General features: G+C 30.4%; 1 protein-coding gene across 1 annotated transcript; it reads right to left on the bottom strand.

Moving 5' to 3' along the window:
* Window positions 1–2242: 2242 nt before the first annotated feature.
* Window positions 2243–4284, bottom strand: LOC105140538 (BolA-like family protein). The gene is made up of 3 exons (XM_011047409.1): window positions 4128–4284; window positions 2774–2796; window positions 2243–2671 (listed from the first exon to the last, which is right to left on the bottom strand). The coding sequence occupies exons 1-3, from the start codon at window positions 4188–4190 to the stop codon at window positions 2476–2478; spliced, it is 282 nt and encodes a 93-aa protein (XP_011045711.1). The 5' UTR covers window positions 4191–4284; the 3' UTR covers window positions 2243–2475.
* Window positions 4285–12312: the final 8028 nt, after the last annotated feature.

Raw genomic sequence — 12312 nt, 5'->3', positions numbered from 1 at the left:
AGAATGGTAATTTAACTTGAATATGATTGATATAGATAAAAACATATTTGAATCAACTTGAAAGAGATAATTTTTTTAGATAATTACTTTATTTAATGATAAATGAATGAAGTATTGTCAAACTTAACTCTCTTTATATATAAAACAATATGATTATATTTTTAAGTTTAATATAATTTATACATGCATTTTGTAATATTTTAATATAAAAAAGGAAAGAATTGATATGAAAAGGCATAAATGCTCTTGGAGGGATAGATATTAGATATAAAGGAATGAGGGGTATTAATGTAATTGTATATGAGTTGATAAATATAAATAAATTTAAAAAATAAAAACAAAAATCTAAAATTAGAGAGAGAGAGAGAAAACTAGGAGGAGAGGAAAATGAAGAAAGTTAGAAGAAATAAGTTGTTAAGGTAAGATTTATACTTTAATATGTATAAGGGTTGTTAATACTTAAGATTTTGAATTTGTTAAAGATTAGGGTTTTATGTATAATTGATGAGTTGATTGAAATGTTATGGATTAATTGTTATGGATAATGATTTAATTGGTTGGATTTTAGATGATTTTGTTAGTAATAATGATTTTGAGATTAATTGATTTAATTGAAGTGTTGGGTGTGAGAACATTGAAATTGTGAAAAATCCTTGCTAGAAATCTCGATAATATGGTCTTGAGTTTGAAGATGATAAAATTTTATTTTAGTCTTTCAAATTTAGATATTTATAGTTTAATCCTTGAACTTTGAAAAAATATAGATTGATTCCTAGAGCATAATTCAAGATTGCTGACAGAATTAATGATTTATTATGGGTAAAATTTCAGTATATTTATGAATTTATAATATTTTTAGTTTGGTCATTTAATTTGAAAAAATTACAATTTAAACCTCTAAAAATTTGAGAAAATTTCAAATTGGCCCTAGTTGTAATTTAAGTTTTTCATATTGGTTTGACGAATAATTGAGGTTAATTAGTGAATAATTACCATATTTTTTTATTTGTTTCCTTTTGAATTAGAATTTAAAAAACCGTTTGATTTTTGAGTTTTTTTTTTTAAATGATCGGTTTGGTTTATAAACATAGAGGGTAATAAGTTAGATCTTAAGTTAAGTATATTAAATGGATTGTATATTTTTTTAAGTTGTTTTGGAGTGTGTTTTCTTTTGCATTCAGATAATTCTGATATTCTATATGCTAGACATCAATAGAATTGTTTTTGGTATCTACTTCCATGTTATTTCTCCTTTTAAGTTAGATGAGTGAATAATTTTTCATATGTTAGAAGATTAGTATAAATACTTGAATTGTTAATATGAAATTAATTGTGCTTCTTGGTAATTCTTATATTATTATTTAGTTCTTATTTATGATCAAGTATGAGTTGAGTATTGAGATATGAATCTGTCTATATGATTATGATATGAACCTATAATATGCTGGTTAAAATACTCATGCTAACATAGTAGTTTTAGTTTTTATGCATATCGTATGTAAACACTTGTTGGTTGAGAGTCACGAACTTGTAGCAACTAATCATTCTATATTATGTAACGTCATGTTTATTGAATTTGATTTTTTGATGATATGGTATTCTTGTTATGACATATTTAAAAAACTTTCATGTAAAACTTAAAGTCATATTTGTGTATATATCTTATACACATATATTGAACGTTACCTACTAGCTAAGATGTTGAACTAACCCTCTTGTTATTTATTCTTTTCAATCTTATAATTTATTCACATGTTGTTTTTATTAGAACTTCAGAACTTGTTATTTATTTATTTATTATAATTAGCATTTTTATTATATATCTAGTTAATGCTCTATAATTACAGTATTTAAATTAATTATTACATTAAAATACTCAATTTATATTACAAAATTAGTTATGTTATCACGTGGCATAAATTTCTGGTTCGGTTATATAAAGAAAAAGTTTTAGAAAAATCTTATCTATACTGGCCATGGATCTGAAAACTGTGTCGAGACATATTCTCTCTGATTTTTTGCTCTCCTGTAAATATCCTCGGATGGATACTGCATTCTTCTGAAAACAGTTTTTCTTCCATGACTTTTAGGTCAGTATGACTTTGGTCAAATTCATTCATTTATTTATTTTGTAACTGAATCACATACACAAAAGCATTTTGCTTGCTTTTTCGATGCAAAATAGGAAAGTCAACAGTGACTTGAAGTCGGTGTGACAGTCACCAAAAATCAGGGGCAAGAAGATCGGAGGTCACAAGCCGGTGACCAAACCTATCTACATACTTAAATGTCTGTCGATGATGTCCATTGCCATCATCAACCAGGCAGGAATAAAAAATATCAACGTGAGACATGCCGCACACAAATTCCAATGTCTTCCATTAAAAAGCATTTTTATCCTTTTTCTCACACTCGGGCTCGCTCATCGGCTACCAAATACACGTGAGTTCCAATAAATATTTTGAAAGCATGATCTTATGCAGCCGATGTAGATTGCTGGGTCTCTTGCTGTTGTTTCCACTGAGCAGGGGTCACAGCTTTCTTTATTGAGAGGGCATGGATCTCTTTCATCTCCTCTACCAGAGCAGCATTGACAAGTCGATGCCTCTCCAGCAGCCTCTTCCCCTCAAATTGTTCTGAGACAATCTCAATAGCAAAACTTGCACCACAACTGACAACCAATAAAGTTTTATCAAAAAGAAAGACACAGAAGTGATGAATCAACACGTAAAGTTCCATTTTCAGACAAATCTATTCGGGAGAAAAAACTCACCCTCCAGATGTATCAACCACTTCCTGAGATCACAAAAAAAGAAGAAGATAAAAATAGATGAATTAGCTTACAAAAAAATAAAAAAAGATGAAGGAGAAGCATTACACTAATATGTTCGCCCTTAACAGGATTTGCGACAAAAAAGCCCTGGAACATCCTTAACAGGATGTTCTAGGACTACTCTAGGGGACTGTAGTCATCAAACTCTAAGCTCATGACAAACTTTTAATTTTAACAATCCATCGCAAAGTTTATCCCTTTTTACCACCCTTTCTCACTGGAACCTTCCATGCCACTTCAGTTTACTATGTGTTGAACAGCATAAATTTGTATTATTCTGTTAAGTACAGTCTTCCAAAAATTTCACATTGTCATTCCAATAGTGCTCCTTGGTTCTTATATATCATAGGAATACACTTGCATGGACTGGTTAATTCAGGAGTTCTAACCTAGACAAATACCAATGCTGACCGGAATATCACAAAATAATAATTTGAGCACCACAGTATCCTCCGTGGTTTTATAGCTTATCCGAGCAGCACCATAATTCCATCAAGACGGTAATCACCGCACACTATTCAAACCACCTTCCTCATTTCCAGTAATTTCATCAGAGAGTTTTCTAAAGGATAAATCACAGATTATGACCACTATGTAGGAGTCAGTTTCAATTAGGCCCTTAAACTGCCAATCACCATCCTACCCGTTTCACCTCACAAGAAGTCCCTCAACCTTTTTCTACATCCTACTTCAACATGAACTATAAATCATAGAAGAGGCAAACGAAATATGGAAGTTACTTCTAAATTCTAGTTTTCCAACCATGAAAATATAACCCGGTTCCATAATGCTAGAAAGCGCATAACCGAAACAGGCTACCGTTGTGCAATGAGATTTTCATGTGTCAAACGCAAAATGAGTAGCATCCTTGTTTCCCTTCATCAAAGACAGAAACTTCATACAGCTCAACTTATTGACCTCCACAATGCTTGAAGAATCTACACGACATTGAGACTAGGTAACTACTATAAAAACTCTACCATCAGACTATCAATAAAACGTGAAGCAAAAGGCTGAAAGGCAAAACAATGGACAAAGTTTAAGTGTTTAAGGATGATGTTTTGTATAAACAAAGAAGACCCACTTTCTAAAATCCAAAAACAAACCACTAATAAAAGCCAAAACCCAAAAATATAAACTGATCAATAGCAAATATAAACAGATCCTAGTAGCTTAAAAATGCTAATTAAGCAGAAAGTTAGTATCTTTTAGCATATTTACACAAAACAGAAGCACATACACACAAATATTCAAAGGTAGGGATCATAAATTAACGAAACCAAATAGAGCTTACAAGATGTGAAGGGTTCAATTTTGACTTTAGAGTGGACTCAACTTGTTCCTTTGTAACTCCCATCTCGTAACTTTTTGTTAGCTCCCTTTCTCTGTCTCGTTCAGTTTTGTGCCCTAGAAATCCATGTGCTGTGTAAAGTTTTGTCCTTCCCTTGTTTATCTTCCACGCTTTTTGGTGGACTGAATTATGAGGATTAAATTTGGGTGGACTGTATGGAAGGCCCACCTAATCCTACAAGCCCATATAGAAGTTTTTGTTTCTTGTCGAAGCATATTTTAAGGAATGCTGCCGAAAAAAATACAAAAACATTGTGTGAGAAAAGATTTTTATACTTGATGTGTATTTAAAAAAATATATTATTTTAGCTAATAGAATTTAATTGAGGGAAGAATAATCTGGATTGACATGTACATTAAATAGTTTAAGAACACTTCTTGGCCCTCAAACAAAATTAAACTATAGGGGTAGAATTGGAAGAATTGTAAATGTATAGGGACAAAATGAAGTGTACCCAGGGTATAATTTGCAATAATCAAACACACATGACCTTTTCCCTGTAATTTGGATTCATCACGCATGACGCAATACTTCGAACAAAATGCTTCCATCGCCCAACCAATCGCTAGACGACACACAAGTACCTCCGATTGGCTCAACCATCAAGGATTCCCAGTTGACTCCACAGGCCTCGAGGGCTAGCCTTTTTTCTATTGCAGCCACAAAGTTTTCACATTCTAGCCAATGCTGAACTAGTTCCAATCATTGCCTGAAAACCGGATCGGTACGATGGTCGGACCTTGGACTTCAATGATTTAAATCTGAATTGATTGAGATTGATTTAATTAAAAATAAATTTAATACTTTAAAAAAGTATTAAAAAAATATTTTAAATTTCTTAAAAATATATAAAATTAACTATTTTAACTCTTGATTTAGATTATATCAATAAAAGTACTCGGCGTGGTTAAATCACAAGGGATCGTGTAAATTTGCTGTACAAGCAGGAAGAGTTGCTAGCCAGAAAGGCAAAGCTTTAACAAATCTGATTACTTCTCCATATTCCATTCCATGTGGTCAATGATAGGCATCCCTTTTCACTCTCCATGGTTGAAATTTGAACTAGACCCACATGCAAGAATTAGGTAAGCAAGCAAGCTGGATTCTTTCTTTTTTGCGAGATGGGCAGCTGGCGTCCTTACTTAGCTGCCATGGAAAGTGACTGTCGGAGGAACTTTATTGCAGCTACGAGTCCTACAAGGTCACCGTTCTCTTTCACATCTTCACTTTTGTTTCTGAATTTTCCACTCAAAGCATCCAAAGAACCTAGCCGAACACCTTTGAAATTAATTTGGATTTCTTGTCGAGGCTTAAAATTCTCTCTTCCCACGTGCTGGTCAAACAGTAATAAATTTCAGCACGAGGTAAAAAAATTTGGAGAGATAACTTTTTAAAGGGCGGAGCATTAAAGGGCGTAAAAGGTATAGGATTGTGACAATGCTGGCGTCAGTAAATATCGATTCCCATTACATTATTAGTTTTGAATATATTTATTTTTACTATAAAGATTTCTTTTATTTAAATCCAATGGCCTAATGTGAGGTAAATAAAAACCCATCATTTATATATAAAAATATTAATTACCAACCTTTGAATTTTTTTTTTAAACTGCATTCCATAGCCCGATCCTGTTATAAATTAGAGAACTGCAATTTTTCAAAGGCTTTTTGTTTTATTTGAGTGCCTAACTTGTATTTTATCTATTTGAATGATTAACCTTTAATTTTTTTTTTCTATTTGAGTTTATTCCGTTACTTGAGACTATTATATGTTGGCACAGCCAATATAGCAACTAATATACAACAGCTTTACACTAACACGTGGCAAAAGTAGCTCTAAATTGAAGAAAAATACAAAATAAAAAAAATATAAACATATAGAAAAAGGTGGTAGAAATTAAAAAATTAATTTTTTTTTTAAAATGATATAAATATTTCCTTGTCTCATAATCCAAGATAAAACTTTTATATTGTGTTAATAGTTATTTTTTAAAGTATTTTTTTATTTAAAAATATATTAAGATATTTTCTTTATTTTAAAATTTTTATTTTTAATATTAGTTTATCAAAATAATCTAAAATACTAAAAAAATTAATTTAAAACCAAAAACATTTAAAAAATAATAATTTAAACACAAAAACAAAAACTAGTATCTTTACTCCTGTGCTTTCCTGACAAATAGCTCAAAAATCATATTATTTCCTCCATAAATGGTTTCACAACACTCCTAAACTTTTTTGGATTGATAATCCATCAATGATGTATTATTCTATACTCATTTAAAATATCCATGTAGACATGTGATGAAAGAACTTTTAGGGAAAATAAAATATTTTCTTTAAATATTTTTTATTTTAATTTAGAATTTTTATTTTTATTTTTCTATTCAATATTATAAGATTTTTCTAGGTTTTTTATTTGGAATGAATAATTTTTCTATTCACTACTAATGGGATTTTTTTTATTTTCTTTCTCTTTTTTTTACAGAAAAAATTATAATAATCTTTTGATAAGTGAAATTTAGATAAATAAAAAATAAATATTTTGAAAGTCTCAAATTTATGGTCTTCCTGGTTTTTGATATGTCAATTAATATCAATGTTGAACCATTTTTAATAGTTAATTTTTGTATGATGTTATTAGAAATTCTAATGATGGGTTCTATGATGGGCCACTTTATACAAAAATAATAATAATTAATTCTTTATTTATGAGATTTTGTTTGAAAAAAAATAGCTTTCATTATAGATGACAAATTTTTACTAAGAAGAATATGCCCATGAACAATTTAAAATCAATTAAGAGTTTTTACTAGATGCATTAGTTTTTTTTTTTAGAAACCAAATATATTCCTTAATTATTTTTATTTTTTTCAATTTAATTTTACTATTTTTATTTAATATTTTAGTTTTAATCTAGTTTTTCTATTTCGAATGAACAGTTTTCCTATTTTTATTGATAAGGTATTTTAGGTTTTTGTTTTTCTATGCAAAGATTTGTAATAGTGTTCTGACAAGTCAGGCTGAAATCAATAAATAAAGTATTTTGGATATTTCCATTTAATTTTGAAAAACCTTACCTTCCTTTGCTACCCAATTACATCATTGTGTAGTCAATACAAAATAATTCTTGGTGTCTGTTCTTATTTTTTGCTGCAAAATAATTTCAAGCGGGACGCACCTTTCGCTGTATGTTATTATCAGGAGAGGCGAGAAAAGAACCAGATAACGTGTTAGTTGATACAAACAGCATCAACATTTGACAGTTGAATGCACTAAAATAGAAACAAATTATGAGGTTAATCACTCAAATAGTTAAAACTAGATCCATGGCCAGTAATATGCTGTAGGATGGATTAATTTTTTTTATAATATAAAAAAATATTCAAATGATAATAACCGGATTCAACTTAGAATAACCTAATTAATATATGATCTAAATTGTAAGATTAAAATAATTTAAAAAAAAACTCCACAAAGCTTAAAATATAATAATTTAATGTAAAAAAAATAAAAATAAAAAATATCAATATTTTTTTAAAATTATATTTATTTAAGTTAACTTAATAAAACTCACCGAAATTAGATATAAAATTAGAATAAAAAAATCATATCAACAAAACAAAAACACTCTTAAAACAACAACATAGTTTTTAAATTTAATGGTTAAATTCATTATTTTACTGTTAAAAAAAAAAAGCACACCTACAAAAGCTTAATATATGAAAAACAAATGAAGATCAACAGCTCTTTTGCGCTAAGCCTAATTCTTTTTTTTTTTTTTGAAGGATATCTAAGTTTTTTTTATTGTTATAAAAAAGAAAAAAATGATTTACCCCAATTCAATTTATTAATTTCAATTAAACCGGTGAAATGATTATCTTATTCCTCAAAATGCACTTATTCGGTTATCAATGTGGAACGCAAAAAAAATCATTATACATTATAGTAATTAATTCACAGTGCAACATCTCTTGCTACACAATAAACATCGAGCACCCTTAATGATTTTAATAATAAAAGGTCAGGTATTTAAACAAAATAAATATAAAAAGGTTGTGGGCTAAAATTACAATCACAGTAAAATAAAAAAATATTTACCTTTACTTTTTAAGATTAAATGTTAACCCATTGAAAATCCCCCCCTTACAGTCATGGAATATCCGTAGCCCACTTACCAAATTATTGACAGTTTGAATTAATTTCCTTGCACGAGAAGTAAGTGAACCTGTATTTTAATCACAACTGGTAGCCACAATCACATGCTAGACATACGTGCTCATCTAGAATAGAGTTACTTCAGACATTAACATATGCGCATTTTACCATTATACTATCTTCCAATTTACTCATGAACATCAACTTTGACATTAGGAAATTCCCAGCAGCCATCCAGGATGTTTTTTTTGAACCAAAGTAGAGGACAGATGGTCTAAGAAAGTGGACGGTCACAGCCACAAAGGTTGGGTGCTCTCCAGTGGAGCTAAGATTAATTTAAAAAAAAAATCAAAATGATATTGTTTTGATAAAAAAATAATAATTAATTTTTTTTATATTTCAGATCAGCCTACACCTTAAATTGATCTAGTTTTCTTGAATGTGTAAAGCAAAACTAGGTTTTTAAAGCTATGCTTTAAAGCTACCATTTCACCACCTTAATCTATGGTTGGAAAAATGGACTTTTACGAGCCGTTTCAAGTAGTTGCTTGCCTGGTAGATATGAAAAGACACCCATGATTTGGATTACGTAAACCATTTCAACACTCTTGCAAGGTAATAAAATTGATTACTTTTTACCTACTTTATATGATTAGGATGTTCAAATTCTATTCCATTTCCCTCATTTTTCTTGGTGTGAAAGTAAGTTCTTACCAAAGTTGTTAGATTTTAACTCTTTTTTTTTTTTTTTTTTTATAAATAATCTTAGTCAGATCAATGTGACATGCATCTTATCTAGAAACCTTGGCATGGAGGCTCGTCTAGATCTAGATTGGCAAGCATTTATTTTATTTTATTTTATTTTCTTCAAACTCTCTACGTGATTCCATATTCTCTTCCCTTTTCATATTAGATTGAAGTTTATCTGGTCATGCTTAAGGAGATTAGATTAGATATGGGGTGTTTTTTTTTTTAAGTTTCAACCCATTTTCTTAAGTTTTTTTGTTTGAATAAATATTAAATTAATATTTTAAGTGTTTTTTTTTTAGGATTTCAATGAGGTGATATAAAAAATAAAAAATTTATTATAATATATTTATAATTTAAAATACTTTTAATTAAAAAAATATCATACACCATAATAATATTAAACACTAACAAACATCAAACAATCAATAATCTACTTATTTGTATGGTATTAATTATTTTTAAATAAAAAATAAATAGAATTTTAGAATTTAAATTCGTGATTATTTATTAATAAAATTTTAATACCAAATAAAAAAATTGTTTTAACTTAAAATCTTATTATATTATTAGATAAGACTTTAAGGCATGACTTTTATTATTTTCTTAATTTTAATATGTCCATATCGATATACATTATTTAGTTGTTACAATCACACACAAATATAATATACATATTTATACACTATAAATAATCATTTCTGGACACAGTATGTGCTTTCAATTCTTATAACATAATATTATATCTATAAAAAATCACAACATATCAAATATATAATATAATCTTAATGCATATCATATCGAATCATCACACACAAAAAACATCCATATCATGCGGTCTCCATCTTCAACTTCCTAGAAAAAAAAAACAGTTAATTTTCAATTATTATGAATATCATTTTTTTTTAAAAGACCATATCCTTGATGTACAATACAAGCCATGCACAGCACTATCACTTTGAGAAAGCTTAGTGTAAAAAAACAATTCGAATTATCTTGCATATGCAATTGTTTAAATTCGTAACATGTCATGATTTGAAGTTAAAGGTGGAATTGACTAAACAATATTTCATGGCTTCAAATAATCAGCCAGACAAAAATTATAATTACAGATGAGTTTGTTACTTGTTACTCATGTTATTGTTGAGATATTGCCATTAATAAGCAATATTTTTACAACTTATCTTAAAAAGTAGGATTGTCATTATCAAAAGCTTATAATAGTAGGTGTGTAGCCAAGTTGCACCAATCATTGATAAAATGATGCAACTCATGTGCTACCACTATTAGTGTCATAAATTATACCATGATTTGAGGATTTTATCTTCCCATTAATGCTTATAAATAGAAGTATTGTTTGAGAGCAAAATGAGAGAGAGTGGTGAGTATGTGTAAAAGAATAAGAGAGAAAGAGGGGTTGCCAAGAGCAGCAGCCCTGCTGCCATTGCAGCGGTTTGTGTGAGATGGAGTTGAGTTTGAGTAGGTGTAATCTTCCTCCTCTATGTATTTGTTTTGTATCCTTTTTCTATCTCTAATAATATCGACTCTCCTATAGATATAGGTGATTTGCTAAACCACGTTAAATATTGTGTTAGTATGTTAAACCTCCTATAAATAAATATCAGTACATCACTAGTCCGGATTCCCCAATAATTAGTATCAAAGCACATGGTTTAAAATGATGTTTGATTTTTCTAAAAAATAAAAGTTGTTAAAATTATATTTTGATCACACCACTGTGTAGAGAAGGAAGAGACGAAGCCACTGTTGAAAACAACGTCGAAATCAGATGTCAGACATGGCTGCATGTGCCGTCAAGCGCCTGCGGGGTGGCTAGTCACACGCGCAGACACGCATCATGCTTCGCACGAGTCTTCTTCGCTCGGATGGGCTAATCCGACCCGAATACCAGATGACGCAACCCCCATGCCTAATCTGGATGGGGATGATGTCATCATGTCACCAGTATGCAAGGTTGCATGCCATGTCAGTGACCAGTCAGTAGCCACGTCAGCATAGTGGGACCCACTTGCCACGTTATCAGCAGCGAGATGAGAGAGCCGAGCTGAATGGAGCAGCCCGAGTTTGAGCCGAGTGGAGCAGCCCGAGTTTCTATGTAGCGAAGTCTACGTGCAATTCGTTCTAAGATTGAATCTAGGCTGCTGATTAAGCTAAAATTGTTTTGATCAAATCTTAGCCGTCTAAAGTGCGATTTGGATGATTTCAGACTTGTTTCCAGCTAAATTGATCGTTTTAGATGCAATGGTATGATTCGATTATTGAGATTGAGACCAGAAATGACAATGGTGAATTATTAAAGAGAAATCACTAGATCAAAAGGCATTTGAGGGTCATCATGGTGGTCAATGAAGATGAAGAAGAAAAAATCACACATGTTTGCCCAATTACATGTGCTGAACTGCTAAGTGGAGAATTTTAATTGCCTTAAAGGATGACAAAATTGGGACACTCTGGACACCCGATCATGTGGATGATTTGAGGCGAAGAGTGGAAATTGATAAAAACCAATCTTGATGAATCCAAGCACTGATAGTCTCGCCAGATATTGAGAAATTAGGTGTGAAACCAAAATATTTCAGATCACTTGCAAAGGAAAGCCGCGACAAAGCTAGCAAATAATTGTATACACAAAAAGACAGTACGATGGATAGATATGGCTTAACTTAAGCTCTGGCTAGGAGATTGAATTTTAAGTGGGACCAATGTGACCCGTCCAATCTTTCCTAGGAACTTGCTTAGTTGAAGGATTATCTATACGGTACTATTTTTGTATATATGACAGTTTATAATGAAACTATTGAAAACTAGTAGGATGGAAAACTAGTAGGATGACACAGTTGGGTTCCGTATGATCAAGGATCTGATGGAGTGGTGATTTCTTCAAAATTTAGATTTGGTAACTGTAATTTCTCGAGGAAAGAATTGATGAAAACCCTGATAATAGAAAAGAAATACAGTAAGGGGATAAAGATTGACACCTTATTTTGACTTGGATAGGTGTTGTGACAGGATGAGCTACTGTCAAACATAAAAGCAAGGAATAGGGAGAATCTGGAGAACAGAAATTGCACGAGGGCACACAAAGATTGTGCAGTAGTATTCATAGGATCTAACAAAGTACTGTAATGAGACAACATGTGCAAAAAGAAGAAGTGTTCCTAGATGGAGCTTATAGCAGAGACTGTGTGAAGGTTGTACAACAG

Source organism: Populus euphratica, unplaced genomic scaffold, assembly GCF_000495115.2.
Source record: "Populus euphratica unplaced genomic scaffold, PopEup_1.0 scaffold107.1, whole genome shotgun sequence".
Taxonomy (NCBI): Eukaryota; Viridiplantae; Streptophyta; class Magnoliopsida; order Malpighiales; family Salicaceae; genus Populus; species Populus euphratica.
The sequence above is the reverse complement of the archived record's forward strand: the minus strand, read 5'-3'. Positions and strand labels throughout refer to the sequence as shown.

Bases quoted from the DNA above. Each gene is read 5' to 3' on its own strand.
- LOC105140538 (XM_011047409.1), bottom strand. From the start codon at position 4,190: ATGGGAGTTACAAAGGAACAAGTTGAGTCCACTCTAAAGTCAAAATTG. The intron at 2,797-4,127 runs GTAAGCTCTATT...TTGTGATCTCAG, and splicing joins AATTGAACCCTTCACATCTT to GAAGTGGTTGATACATCTGG. The intron at 2,672-2,773 runs GTGAGTTTTTTC...ATTGGTTGTCAG, and splicing joins GTGGTTGATACATCTGGAGG to TTGTGGTGCAAGTTTTGCTA.